The sequence below is a fragment of the Typopeltis vanoorti genome, chromosome 2, assembly GCF_054136105.1.
Source record: "Typopeltis vanoorti isolate ZY-2024b chromosome 2, IOZ_Tvanoo_1.0, whole genome shotgun sequence".
NCBI lineage: Eukaryota > Metazoa > Arthropoda > Arachnida > Uropygi > Thelyphonidae > Typopeltis > Typopeltis vanoorti.
This window is the reverse complement of record NC_143550.1, coordinates 132749905-132766075: the sequence shown is the minus strand read 5'-3', so window position 1 is coordinate 132766075 and position 16171 is coordinate 132749905. Positions and strand designations below refer to the sequence as shown.

Genomic DNA, 16171 nt, shown 5'->3' with positions numbered 1-16171 from the left:
CAGGCATAATTAACAGTTATAGATTAGAAGTTAAATAATTGTCAGGATTTGTATGCGAAATACGTCAGAGTGTAACTGTTTGCCAAATTAGTGAAATTTGCCTATAGAATATTCCCAGCATAAAAGGGAAGGAGCGTTGGTGTATAAAAGATATGGTCTATGTGCTTGATATTTAAGAGTTAACAGTTAAGTAATATGTACTAATGCTCAGCGTAAATGATTTGTGTTATAATAGGAAACCTAGTCAAATGTGTGATATAATTTGTGTGACTAAAATACAGGAATTTAACTAATTGATTTATATAGATCTGAATTGAGATGACTTGTTCTATTACTGCAAGCTTAGTGTAAATTGTTTTATGTGAATTAAATTTGTTGTTTAAATATTGATAGAGTGTCGCCTGATATTTAATACTTTTGATGCACTGTTCTCAAAAACAACCGAGCTTGTGAGCGGGGAACATAGATAATTAATGCAAAATTAAAGAAAAGGGGTAGCCACGACTATATGTAAGTGCAAGGAAGGATATCTACCGAAAGTAGAAATATTTAGTGAGGCGCAGTCACTAATTCAAATAAATATCTAGAGATCCTTGGCATAAAAATAGGAATGCTGGAGTTAAAATATAAGGAACAGAAGGGCATAAGTTTAAAGTTAATAGAGGTATATAAGGGAACAAGACAATATTAAAGATTTAGGAATTGACATATTATAGGAATAAGGAAGAAATAAACTATAAATATATAGAAACAACGAAAGAGAAATTAATTAACGAAGAAACCCCCGTTATTACACAACATTCGGGCCAATCATTATCAGAATCTGCTTCCTTTTGACCACGTGGATCTTCAGTCTTGGTTTCGTGATCCTCTTCACCAAGTGTATTTTCGGTGCTAGTTTTCTGTTTTACAGGATGACAAGTAGATTCAACAATTTCTGCTTCTTCATTCTTCCTTTTTTTTACTCATTGGCATAAAGTAACTACTTATTTTACTCATTTTGAACAATGATTGCACTGATTTAACTTAGATTAATTCAAAACTCACGTGAACACCTGCCTGTTGCAGAGTGAATATAGAACTGATAAACTGATATTGGAAGCAATCGGAAGTGAACACAACTTCCTGTTTCCTGTTGCCTACCAACCTATGAAACAGGAAAGCAGGGTACCAACTTATGGGTAATCAAAACTGAAAATTCAATTCGTGAACACAGTACCATTTACCGGAATATTTATAATATATTTTGCTGTCAATAAATCGCAAATTTTTTAAAAACTTAAGAAAAAAAAGGTGCAGGTACTGCGTACCGTTCTGGTGTACTGCGTACACCAGAACAGTACACCAGAAAAAAAGCACTCAATACAAACATTGCGGTGCCCAAACATCTCAAATTTCAGGATAATCTATAACAATAGTCCTAATTACTGATCTCCATGCCATTCTTACGAGTAGACGGGGCGATAACATCCTGGTCACCTTTAATGCTCCAAAACACGGTTTTGTCTTTTTTTTTTCCCTCGCAAAAAAAAAAAAAAAAATTCCATACCATTTCAAGATGCTTGTCTTCCTCTCCGTCACAGATTCTTCAACCGCCATCTCTGTTCGAATATATACATTCCTCAGATGATAGATATGCGTGACTGTCATAGTTTTGTCTAATTTAATCAATTTCCATGATTTCTGCTTGTTTCCTTGGGCTGTTAGTGAGAAGCCAACACTTAAAAGCATACTGTGTTCTTCTATGATCATCCGATAACAACGCATCGTCTTAGTTTCCTTGAGACCTTGTGACTACATAAACAACATTCATAGTTCTAACACCTGCACGCACCTGTCCTGTTCGAAATGCTATATCCACTTCACACTAGTCAGACTTATCCATCATGGAATCCAGATACTTGAAGCCGTTCCACTGGTTTTATGGTTCCCACCTCTAACTCAAGATCTGTTGCACTATCACTTCCAACGACTAAGTACTTGATTTTTAACGAATCGACTTTTAGGCTCATATTCAATATTCAATAATATTCACATATTCAATAATCTTATCATCAAGTATACCACATCCTCCTCTTATGCAAGGTTCGCGCTATTATGAAAATGAGAGAGAGAATGTAAGACTCGTTCCTATATGGGTATACCTTTTCCACGACAGTGCTTGTTCCCATCTTCTAAGGCCGGATCTTAAAAACGTTGATTACTGCTTCTCTTCTCGAGTCCCTTGCTCTTGTCAAATTCCTCTTTGTCACTAATATTTATTGCAGATTTAAATCCTTGGAACATCATCTGCAACATCCCTATTATTCTTTTATCTAAGCCTGCCACTTCTTCATTGGGACAATATTGCAAGTGTTTTCCAAATCCACAAAAATCAGATGGAGTTCTTAGCAATCATTTTCTGGGATATTTGTTGTAAGGAACTTCCCTGCTGTGAAACCAGACTGTCCTTCTGACATTATTAGAAATATCCTTACCCGCCTGCAATCGCTTTGTTGAATATCATTGTAGGGGATGTAATACTTTACCACCACCACCACCATACTTAAACATCTCTACTACCATTCCGCCATACCAGTCAACCATTTTTGCCCTTTAAAAAATATATATATAATAAATTTGTTTTTTTTTTGTTTGTTTGTTTTGTTCATAAGAATGCCCAGAGTTTATAGTTCTGCTTAGCTCTTCCACAGATATCCTCTAGCAGACCCTGAATAGGTTTGTAGCTGTTTGTGCAGAAGCCGGAATGAAGATCAGTGTGGCCAAAACTGAAACATTTGTGGTCTCAAGACAACCATCTCAGTGCACTCTACATGTGAGTGGAGGCCCACTGAGGCAGGTGGAGAAGTTTAAATACCTTGGGTCCATGTTCACGAGTGATGGAAAGTGGGACGTAGAACTAGATACTCGAATTGGCTCAGCAAGCATACTATTGCGGGAGCGTGGCCGTTCGGTAGTATTGAAGTGGGAGTTAAGCCAGAAGGCAAAGCTGGCTGTCTTCAATACAATCTATGTCCCCATTCTCACCTATGGTCATGAGAGTTGGGTAATGACCGAAAGAATGCGGACACGAATCCAATCAGCTGAAATGAGGTTCCTTCGAGGGATTGCGGGGCTGACAAGACTCTGTCGAGTCAGAAGCTCTGCAATTCGGGAAATCCTCAATACTCAACCGCTGCTTCTCCGTGTTGAGAGATCACAGTTACGTTAGTACGGGCACCTGGTCAGAATGCACAAGAGAGGCTCTCTCAGCAGGCCCTCTTTGCCAAGCCAGAGGGTGGGTGGCCACGTGGAAGGCCAAGGATGTCGCTGGATAGATTATATCCAAAACCTTGGGTGGACACGTTTGGGAATCCCACCAGAACACCTGAGCTTGGTGGCGGAGGATTGTGACCATTGAAGTTCCTCTTGCAGCTGACCCCCCCACCATCCAATTAGGAAAGGTGGGTCTTGAAGATGTATGTATGTATGTGGTATAAGAAAATATATTTGTAATCAATATTTCTCTCTCTCTCTCTCTCTCTCTCTCGCCCTTTCAAAAGTTTTTGAGTTTCAAATGAATTGCATCTGTTTTATTTCGATCTTTGTAAGGAACTATTTTTATATACTGCAAATGAAACATTAAATGATTCAAAGATGTAAAATATCTGCCAAAAGAAATATATTACTGTAGTCAGTTTACCACAAAAATTAATCCCGAATTTACCCGTTTGTAACAACGAATTTCTTTTCTTAAAGAGAATGAAGAGTATTTGGAATAATCATTAGAATTTCTAAGCTCTTTTCTATAGCATGAATTTTTCATTCTGTGAAACTATCTCTCTCCTTCTGTTCTCCTCATTCTCGGCGGATATATATATATATATATATATATATATATATATATATATATATATATATATATATATATATATATATATATATATATATATATATATATATATGTATGTATGTATGTATGTATGTATGTTTGTTTGTTTTACCCCGCTTACTATGATTGTTACTCTTAGTAATAAACACATGGTTATAGAGAATTCAGAAAGAAATATTCTCACACGAAACGATACTAGTTAGAAGTTTTATTTAAAACAACAGCAACGTAAATCCTAATTCTATTTGAGAAAAAAAAAAATAGCCTTAAACTTCTTGGGAACATTGTTTGAAAAGGCACACGCTCTAACCAAATCAGCAACTCGGTTTGTTTCCTCTTCTCACTCCCCTTGTTGTCTAGTCTGTCACGCCCGTCATGACAACAGGTATATAACAGGCAGCTTGGATATTTTGAGTATTGGTTCAAAATTCGGTGTCACAGAAGGGATGAGTACAGTACCGATACGAAGTCGTGTTTCCTAGTCTTACTCCGTGACGAATTCGATGTATTTCAAAAGAGCACCTGATATTACGATAGGATTAACGTGATTTGATATGTTATAGTATAATATAATATATTCAATTACTCACAAAGATTGTTCTCATCTTCGCTTTTATTGTTTAAAGAGAATCAATCTGATCATATACTTTTTTTTTTCTTCTATTCTTGATTTGGACCAGAAAGAAGAGGAGCCGATCAGTGTGCTAATTGCCCACTTCTAAAAATGTAAATTCAACTACCGTGTTTAAGCGTGGATCGATCTCGTATTTGAGACCTGGCTGGCTTTCCTTACGCTACTATCCACAGTCAACTCCTATGCAAGACAAAGAGAGAGCCTCTGATGGCGTTTCATTATAGATAGAAAACACTTCATCAGGAGCTTACGTTTTGGTGAATTATATACATACATTTTGAAAATGCATGTATTGTTCTGAGGTTAACATTTAAGTGTTTTCAGAAGTGCAGAAGAGTGACAGAAGAAAATTCATGGGTCCTAGGAAATTATGATATTGAGACAAAACATATTTAAGGAGAATAAACAGTGTAAACGTCATAGTCCTATATTTTATTCTTACAGATTAAATACAACCATTAATATGGAAAAGAACAAAACTACCGCATTCGAGCCAGTTAATGAATATAAATTATATTTGTAATGTTTATTGTCATCGTTTTTTTTTTTTTTTTTACTATGGAAATTAATTCCAAGTAAACATAATAATATAAATAAAACGCAGAGAAACGTGCGGATGTTTTTGCGGCACTCCCACAAGTAAACAATAAGCATACATAAAGTGTATTATACACCAAGAAGAGCCGGATTGTCCTACTTTAACATTGACCGGATGCTCGAGGCGAGAAATTTTGGTAGTGCTTTCACTTTCTTTGCTCCGTGTCCGACTAGCCGTACAGCTTATCTTCCTGTGATGAGCATGCATGACGCACGTCTATGACAACCTTGGAAAGTCAGAGCGATTGCGCAGAACGATAATCAGCGTGGTTGGCCTGATACGTACGGATGCATGACTATAAAACATTCACTCCTGCTTATACTTTCCTCGCAGTTCAAGTTTGAAAAATATTTGTGTTCCATTTCGGTGTATATTATACGAATAGAGAGGAAAAAAGCTTTTCTGTACCACAATGCCGGGGAAATCGGAAGAAAAGAGAAAAATTGATCTGGAAAATGTTGAAAAATTCAGACAGAATTTGTTAAGTGATATTGACGCTCATCCAGGTAAGTTATGTAATGAAATTGTGTGACAGCTGTCAAAAGCATTCTCCGTATTTTTTATTTTTTTTAACTCTTCTTTTTTTTTTTCAAATTCAATCTAAGATAAGTACTGCAAGAATTGCTGCGAGGAATTCTTAAATCATCGATATAGTTCACTAATAAAGTTATTATACCGTTTAGTATTTTCTTAAATACGAGTATTATTCGAATACACGAAATTTATAATTTTCTGTTAACTTCATTCTTTAATGATATTCTCACTTATAAAGTTAGAAGATTTATGTATTTTGTTAGCAAGGGCCAAAGCTCTAAAATACCAGGCAGTAGCAAAAAAAACCGAAGAAAACACAGAAAAGATACTTTAATCCCACAAAAATAGCCGATTTCAGACACCCATACTTTTGAAAGAAATACTCCGAAGCGGGTAAGAACGCGTTAGTTTAATATTAGTTTGAACAGAATTTGCAGAAGATAGTTCTATAATTGTTAACCCTACTTCTTGCATGAAAAGTAAACATTCTTCATTCAGGTATTTGATATAAATCTACCAAAACATTGTATTGCTTGTTAACATCGTTTGCGAATTACTTTTCTTCAGCACGCTCATATTCTCTCGAGATTTGTGAATAAAATTTTCCAGTTTTAATAGAGTATTCTTTTGTGGAATATGACTTACTCCATTAATAAATGCTTCAATAATATCAACAGGGGTAGGAAACCATTAAAACAACTTGGTTGTAAAAAAAACTATGCAAAGGGAAATTAATTTAGAGACATCTTTTATTGGGTATCATTAAACTCGTAGCCATTAGTATAAAAGGCAACATGCAGTCGACTATTTTCTCGATTTAATAGTTATTTTTTCATCTCAATGTAGATAAACTCTAGAAATACTTCAGAGACTAGTAACAAAAATATCAGAGCTGCAAAATGTTGGCTATAAGTATAGATTGAGAAATCTAATCAACAGAACCTGCTAAATAGAAGTATGATTTTTAAGACAATTTGAGAGGCACTTCTCCGATATGACAAATTTCGGAAGGGAACGGAACGGAACCATTCCTAAATAAAGGAATGAGTGACGCATAAAAAGTTTGAGGGAAGTCAAGTGTCTTAAGAATCGGCAATGAGTTGACAATAAATAAATCTCATGTGATATAACCAACGTTGATTTCATCTCCCTTAATTCATTCATGCAAATTAATTCTTTTAAGATTCCCGGGTTTTTTTTAGCGCTGTTAATTCGGCTGGATGAATGGTTTTTCTCCCCATTCATGATATCTCTCTCTTCATCTTTAATTTTTCATTTCCGGAATATTAATCCTAAGTTGCTTTTTACAAAAGCACATATGCTTTTTAGTTATATTTTATATAACTATATATATTTTACGATAGCGAGGGCATGAGAGGTAAGGCACCCCTAACACGAAATTAAACATCCCTAAAATATTTGCGACCATTATTACAATGAAAATATTTCTGGCTCTTCTGGAGCTGTGGGTCTGCCAAATGGCCTTTTCTTTTTTCCTTCCATCATCTCAGGACCGGACGATAGCTAGGCAATCTGGTATCAATTGTTTTATTTTCAAATTAGACGATGGTGCGCCCAGTGCGCCAAAAATCTACTCCACCCCCTGTAGTCACAAGACTGTTAATAATATAAGCTGGATTTGAACGAAGCACGTCAGAAATATTACGTCACACTCGTTTATCACAAACCGAACTAATTGCTTGGGAAACCGTGACTGTCCATAATTGACAAGCTCGTCTGGTACAAGTTGATTTCTGTTGACAGTGCGACATAAAAAAAATTTATTATTTTTTTTTTTTGAAAAAAAAAAAATTTAATTAAGGACTTCTCTGTAAGTTGTGCAACATTCTTGAAAGATGAGGTTTGGTATAATGTATAATAGAATCATTTCGTTCTTAATATAATTTATGCATACGAATTTTCTGAACGAAACCAATAACTAAAGAATAGATCTTCAGGGATTTTTTCCTTCGATAAAATAAATTTTGTGCATCCTTAGATAAATATTGCTTAAGAGCCAATTTCTAATGTCACTAACGTTCATTGAAATTGATTGAACTGAGTATGTACTATTACAGTGAACACCAAATTAAAGTGTCGAACAAAGAAATCAGACATTTTTATCTGTAATAAATACTGGTACACAATTAATTTAAATTCAATACGCATGGTAAAACGCTTCACTGTGCTTATTAAATTGATCACATCGTCGAAGGAAATGATGTGGAATGGCAACGTCACGATATTATCTGTAGCTTTGATGCTTCTAATTATATTGTATTTGTTAGACCATTTAAACACTGTAAATATATGAATAAAGTTTAGGTTGGTTGGAATTAAGCAAGTAAAAATGAGATCAATTTAGTAAGTGCGCGAGTTCTCTCATCATTTTTCCTGCCTTGGGATGTAAACCCAATTTTCCAGGAGGGAAAGATCTTTCTATCGCCACCGTATGAGACCAACTAACCCTTTTCTTTGAAAAGCCCTTATAAAGGTCGTATCGTATCTAAATATCATAGATACTAAGGGCGCAAACTTTGTTTGCTTACACTTGGATAAAGGATTAAACTAAATTTATTGTAGTCTAACCAAGTGGAAAAAACTTCCAACATCCAAAAAAAAAAAATCTCCACCTTTCTCGCTTCTCCAAAGGACAAGCTTCCACATCTCAATCATCCAGGTGTCTACCAGATTCCGTGCTCTTGTGGATTATGTTATTTCGGACAAACGGGAAGATCTGCCTCCATTCGGCTAGAAGAACACCAATCTTATATTGAATACTTTAAACCTGAAAAGTCTGGACTTGCAGAACATGCCATCTTCACTAGACACAGAGTTCATTGGAAAAAGACGAGAGTTCTTCACAAAAGTCAGTTTCTCATGGAACGCCTTTATAAAGAAGCATGTGAAACTCTACTTCATTCTCCTAACTTAAACAGATCCGACGGCTTACGTCTGTCCCCTTTATGGGAGATAGTACTTTACAAATCAGCTAATCTTTCCTAACTTTTTATTGTATTAATTTTTTTTTTTTTTTTTTTTAGGAAAGTTATTGACCTTTTTAGTTATCTTACACCAGCTACTTAGGTGGCGCTTTTTGGAATTGTCAGTTAATGTTTAATTTTTGTGCCTAATTGTACTGAAGATGCCTGTGACACACGGGCGAAAATTATACCATTAAATAATTTTTCTACGTGAGTTTTTCCGTTATATTTTTATGTATAGTTATGTCTACTCACGGTTTACCTCTTTTAAAACTTATTCCAACATCCAAGTACCATATTGCGACGTTCTCGTGACTGCACTACACTGCGCAGGCACTGATATCAATACAATCAACTCGTCGTTTTATTCATGTATGAATGGGGAAATATATACATAAATATGTATATAAATAGTCTATTAAATGAACGTGAGCTCAGTTACGTGCCAAATAGTAAATGTCAGATTCATGCGTCATCTTCAAAAGGAAGTTTTATGTATTACCATAAACTTCTCGGTCTTCCTCTGTGTCCGTTAGTTGGTCTGTTCTGTGGAGAACAAGAGCATTAAATGTAGGTGAAGGTGGATATGTAACTTTGTGTCCCGATCACCTGATCTGACTGGCCTGAATTTTCTATTAGTGGTCTTTGCTGACTTTCTTCAAGAACTGAAAGTATTTTGAATACGATCTTGCCATGTTTATCGTATTATTGATCGAAGAATCTCGACGCTATTTGATATCAACTGTCCATTGAGTAGTGATGTTCCTTGTCTTGGAACCATATGTAAATAAGGCTTGACCAGTCGTTTTGTACGAATGAATTTCGGTATTTATGGTGATTGGATTTCCAGAGATTAGGCTTTTATGGAACTTTTGCTTTCTTTTCGTTGTCAAAGTATTGCCAGAACAAAGGTACTGAAACACATTTACTTCAAGTGTGGTATTCAGCAGAACATTTCTTTCTGTTCTCTTCTTCAGGACTTCAGTTTTGCTAGTGTTGATGCTAGCCCAATGAGTGTTACATTTTACGTAAACTATTTAGCTGATTTTAGACAGTCTAAATGTTAGTCAATCGGCTTTAAAGCAGAGAATGCATATGTGAGTTTGTCCTGCCGAATCTTTGAGTTATTCCTTATTCATTGGGTCTGAATGCATAGTCAAGGGTAATAATAAAACGATATGGTGACGAAGTCTCCTGAAGAACTCCAGTGGAAATAGGTAACTCTCGGTTATCTCTCCGTTAACCGACCACTCTTGCACGATAATTTTGTTCCAGTTGTACCAGCTTTTATTATTTTCAAGGCTATACCATAACTGAGAATTTGAAGGCTTTGAGAAATCGAATGAAGTTTAAGGTTAAAAGGAAGATTTTCTCTTGCTTATAGCAACCATTTAAGATAGTGGGTGCGTTATGTTTCTCAAGAAAGCGAACTCTGCGTGAAACAGAACGGGTGTTTCACGCAGAGTTCATGTTTTGTCTTCGGATATCTTGCCGCTTTTACCTCTTTTTCAGTCTTTTGTGGTTCCTTTCTTTAGTGCATAAGGAATTCGCTACCTGATACATTTTTCTCGTGTTATGGGTGTTTTGATATAGTTCTAATTTCTGACGGCCTGTATGGTCCGAAACCACAATGATTGACTTTAGGGAAATTCAAAATACCGAGTGTTATTAAATATTCCGAACCAGAAAAAAGAATTAAATTCCAATTTTGTGTCGACTTAGTGCAGTGGACAGGACAACGCGAACCTGCTCTTTGGTTGGAAAAAACAAATGTAGCGAATTCGACTGCCGTCGAGGACGCTTAAGGGATTTTCCAACGAGGACGAATTAGTTTTATTATAGAGGAAAGTTTTTTCCCCCAGTTATCCGAGTAGATAGCATCTCAGCTATAATCGATAGGCTGTGGGCTCGAATCCAATGTGGTGGTTTGTGAATTTTTAAGTGCGTTATTTTCATCTTTCAATGAAAGACCAATCCTGATTTTCAAGCCAATTCAGGCTTCTAGTAAAAGAATCGTATTTAATTTCTAGAATTGGACGGATGGAATAACTTTGTTTATCCGCAAGTTTACGATCTTGTACGGATAATAATAAAAAATGCTAATAAAAATTATAGCGGAGGGGGGGGGTAAGGAACCTCAACTAATTTTGAACCCAAGAATAAAAATTACTGAAGGATAGCATATGATCAATACAAATCGGTTTAGCATTCTTTTTCCATGTAGGCGGTTTGAAACTACCGTATTTACTCGAATATAACTCGCACTTTTTTCCCAAAAATTAAAGTTAAAAAATCGTGGAGATAGCGGGAATTTTCGGAAATTAAAGTTTTTCTCGAAAAAATTAAATCGAGGTTTATAATTAAATTCTCAGTATTCATTATAATTTCTACTTGCTCACATTATTTATAGAATAAATTCATTTAAATTTTTTAATTATCAACATTATTTACACCAGCGGCCTCTCACCTCAATCACGCAATATATTTGAATCTTTTATGACAATACTTCTGTAATTAAATTATTTCTCGAAATCATGTGGCAAACTCTCAAAATCCAGTTGCACAACAGTTCTAATGATGGTTAAGGGATTAAGATCTCAATCTCATTCAATGCTCATTTCCTCTACTGGTTGCCCCATCCCTATTCATATGATTGGTGCGGTATTAACAAAAGATCGCGCTACTCAACAACAAAAGCAAGCCGACGATTATTGAACTGAAATGCTGATTCTCTCTGCAAACGAATTCTAAATCTGAAACTGCCATAAAAACATTCACTATCTATTTCTTACAGTTTTAAACTTTTTTCGTGTACGAACTATATGCGAAACGTCTTAATTTCGTTTTTCATAAAGTAAAACCAGGGGTTGCGAGTTATATTCGGGTAATTATCTTATTCATGTGTTTTGAATTTTTGATTGGTCAAAATTTCCATGCTACCATAATTCCTGGTGCCATGTTTCCTGGCTACCATAATGACTAGATGTTAATTGAAATATGTTCACTACAAACTTATATTCAAGTGGCAGTTGTTGCACTGTATGTAAAAATCCAAGTGCATATGTATATGTCCGGCCATTGCTTATGGTCTGACAACTGACCTGTATAAAAGACTACAACGTTCAGTGGTGGTCTTTTATACAATAGCGAATTTTGTTTTGTAATTTCGCACTACAAGTAATCGGTTTGAAACTAAAAAAAAATCAAAAGACTTGACAGATTTCATCTGCTCAGTGTGAAGTTATGTAATTAAGAAACGTCTTGCCCTGCAAATAGTCGGATTGAAACAAATTAATATGGCCTTGCCAAATTTGGCAAGGATGCCAGATATCGAATTTCGATTAAATCCATCCATCTAGAGTGCAGGAATAACATCTTTTAGGTAGAGATGGACTGATAAAAATCGAATGTGCTTATGTATTTTAAGAACATCATATAGAAACGATTTTGAGATTATAAGGAATTCAAATTTTCCTTTTAATTCCATTTGTCGCCTCGGACTCCAATTATTTTCAGTATGCCAGATGTTTTACAAACTTGCTGTTCAAAATGTTGATTCTAGATTTCTAAGAAACTGACTTTTAATTAAATCTGCAAAGATTATAGATTTGATTAAATAAGATTTTAAAAAAAAATTAGAATTTGATTATTACTATTCGTGACGCCTCCAAGGAGTCCGAAAACTCCTCGCGGGAGGACACCTACTATACAACTGTCTCAACCACTATACCGAACCTCTACTACCAATCATCTCCATCAACCGCTCACCACCACAAATATTGTTTATTGTCTGTAAATTGCGCGTGTTCTGAATGGCCGATTTCTCTGTATGCGGGATGAAAAACCAGTTTCCAGGAGAAAAAACCCTGCTACTTCCGCATGAGATCGGCTAACTCACCTTCGATTGTTACATTATTCCATCTTTTAATTTGGTAGTCTCCTTAGTTCACTTTCTCCAGCCGGGTAATATTGAATATCTTTTGAGTAGTCTTAAGTTCTTTCAGATCATATTTCACTTCCATTATTTTGCTATTTTAGTTTATCCCATGGGAGAGGAACTCAAGACGCACTGGAAAGCCACTTGGTGGCCGCTGGGAAACACTGGGTACACTTTTGGGCTAGGCTGGTTGGTTAAGCATGTTAGATTCGCTCATCAGCAAAAATTCATATATGAATGTTTGCTGATGTGGTATGATCATTCCTTTTTCTGAAAGAGAAGTTATAACGTTTGTCAGAGAAAGCCTTCGAGAGATAGGCACTCAAAATAACTTTGGAGAAACCCACTCATGGTATATAAACAATATTCATAGCATCTCCAAATATGGAATGTTGGACTTAAATGGTCTTACCTACTCCAAGTGATGTGGGTAAGGCCATTTATGTAACTACTATGTAACTCCTTTCACAAGTTACTCACAGAATACTTATTGAACACTTTCATTAATACTCTATCAATGATTATCTTAATTCTAAATTTCAATTTTAAGCAAGTCTAGTCATTCACAAATTACTGCCTATTTAACAACTCTTCTTTATTCCACAAGGGCTTAATTAATTCAGTCAAATTCTCACTAAAAGTTCTCTACTAGTGTCCTTTAGTTACAACACACAAATTTTTAACATAGAACGAAAACTCTTATATTACCGGATCCTTTCAGATTTCATGCCGCCATCTCATGTAGGTCTGGATTACCGTACTGCATATTCCTCGGCTGTCTTTGCGCATGGCGATGTACTACGTTTTTTCTTCTAATCGTTTCCGACTGTTGCGTGCTGTCTACCGCTCCGCAGGAAACTTTCTCCAATGGGACATTCTGCTAAGGCTCGATTCCACATGGGCCGTCATATCGCGATCAACTCCGCTTGTAAATCTTCCAGCATTCTCAAGAAAAGAACCTGCCGTCCGTCATTCCCGTAGTCAACTCGCCGCTCTCTACGAATCCTCCGACAAACTCCCCCTGAAACTCGAATCCGGCACTCAAAGGTCAAAAGGCCCCTTAAAACGGCGTGCTTCGTCTTTTATTCGCCCTATTCGGGCGTCCTCCATTCAATGCGGTTTTCACCCACGAACCCCATCGTTCATGCCCCTTGGGGGTGATCCTACACTCTCGCTAACCTGTCCGGTTACATTATTCTAGGTAGGCGCTCTGACGTCATAATTCCGCGTAGGTATAGCCTCCATCGCTGCCTTCGACTCATACCGATTATACGCGATTATTCCGGATTACTATTATAAACTTTCTCAGAATTTCGCAAGGTACTAGATGGCTTACTTGGGAATTACAAATAACCTAACAATAACTCTCACTATATCGCACACATGGACTATACATTATTACAAAACATAAAACAACACTTCATAATTATTAGCCGATGTGCAGATATCTCCTTAATAAGCAGTAGTTTGTCATGTTAAATCCTGAATAAAGAATTTACTTGTAAAGCTCTGCATTCAGGATCTAACAGGTCCATAACCTCAACACCATATATTGTGTTAAATACTGCTAGTCCTACCGTCAATTTTCTTGAGTTATGGGATAAAACAAACCGTACCAGGGGTGCTTAAGGGTCAAAGCTGTATAACTGAGAGGAGACCTCCACATAGCCTTTAAAGGAATGCGGAGAAACGACCAGGGCTTCTGACCTAATGTCCAATCCTCACCTTCTCGTGGTGCACCCTGTTGGGTATCTACTTTGATACTGAACGAACGAGGATCGGCTGGCAATTTGGGATTTAGCCGACCAAATTGTATTCTTATTGGTTAAACCAAAATAAAAAATGATGGTACAACATGACAAAATTTCATGCCGGCTGGGGCGTCGCCCGGTTAAACAAGGCCCCCGTTGTTTTCGCCAGGGAACCAGGGCGAACAGCGAAAAGTCAGCTACTGGAACAAATCTGAAAATAAACCCCAACTCAACATCACCAGAGTTAAAGATCGGTACTATCAACATAAGAAGCCTGAATGGCAAAGAAATGGAGCTAGCTGAGGAATTAGATAAGTACCAGATCGACATAATAGGGGTGACTGAAACAAAAAAGACCAAAACTGGCGAGATCTTTCTGAGCAATAAATACAAAATGTTATATTCAGGCAATGTCAATCAAGGAAAAGGAGTAGCCATAATATTCAACACAAAATACGAGGCTAATCTTCTTGAATGGCAGTCAGTCTCAAGTAGAGTAATGTGGGCAAATATGAGAATGGGGAACTGGAAAATGAGACTTATTTGTGCCTACGATCCCACAGAAGGTTCTACTAAGGTAAAAGTGGAGGAATTTTTTGAGGCTTTAGAAAAAGCAACTAACAATGAAAAAGGAAAAGTTGGTCCTTGTTGGGGATCTAAATAGCAGAGTAGGAAATGATTGTGAGACATACAAAAATATTTTGGGAAAATTTGGAGAAAAGAGCAAAGCTAATAATAATGGCAAATATCTGTTGGATTTCTGCTCAGGACATGGACTGGTTATTACTAACACCATGTTCCAACATAAAAATGTGCACGAATTCACATGGAGAGAAGAGGCTAGGAATAAGAAAAGTCTCATTGACTATGTTATTGTTGATAGTGATGTTTTCTCCCTGGTGCAGGACACCAGAGTGTACAGAGGATTTGAAATTGGAAATGATCACTATTTAGTCATGAGCAGGATAAAATTGAATTTCATATTGAAAAGAATAACATGTAAGAAAGTTTTAAAGCGAATAAAAGTTGAGCAGCTCTCAGATGTGAACTGTAGACTAAAATACAGAAAGATTATTGAAAAGAAAATGAAAGAGTTTGAGAACAGGAATCAAACCTTGGAGATTCAGTGGCAAACTCTGAGGAAAACATTGATTAATTCTGCCAGAGAGGCATGTGGTGAGGTTGTGTGCAAGGATAAAAAAATCAGAACTCCCTGGTGGACAGAGGAAGTTAAAGAGGCAGTGAAGGAAAAGAAGAAAGCATATCAAAAGTTCCTGGCAAATAAGTCAGCTTTGTCTCTTACAGAATACAGAGACAAATGTAAGAAAGCTAAACAGTGTGTAAAACTAGCTAAACAAAAGTCATTGGAGGACTTTGGCAAGAATATAGAAAATAAATATCAAGAAGGTGGCAAAATATTCTGGAGGTTGTTGAAGCTTGGGAATGGAGGAAAGAGTGCTGAAAAAGGAGTTAGAGATGATAAAGGTGACATGAAAACAGGAGAAAAAGATATCCTTGAAGTATGGAGTAATTACTTTGAAAAACTGCTAAATGAAACAAGCAATGATGACAGCATGGTGATAAAAAAAAATACTGACCAGGCATGCAGTCAGGAATACATATCCATACTTGAAGTAGAAAAAGCCATCAAAGGCTTGAAATGTGGAAAGGCAGCAGGAGTAGATGATATTCGACCAGAAATGCTGAAGTATGGTGGTATAAGAGTCTTACAGTGGCTGCACTGCATAGTTCAGAAAGCCTGGACAGAGGGACGAATTCCCGATGATTGCAGTAGGGCCCTCATAGTACCCGTATATAAAAAGAGAAATAAAACTGAATGTGAGAATTAGAGGTATTTCCGT

At 36.4% G+C, this 16171-nt stretch overlaps 1 protein-coding gene across 1 annotated transcript in view; it reads left to right on the top strand.

The window, feature by feature from the left end:
* The first annotated feature begins 5420 nt into the window (after positions 1-5420).
* LOC150109443 (motile sperm domain-containing protein 2) overlaps positions 5421-16171 on the top strand; it is a 104494-nt gene continuing 93743 nt past the window's right edge. Inside the window, exon 1 of the mRNA XM_090413174.1 lies at positions 5421-5609. Coding sequence (XP_090269300.1) covers positions 5516-5609 — 94 coding nt within the window. The 5' untranslated portion in view covers positions 5421-5515. The remainder of the gene's footprint in view (positions 5610-16171) is intronic.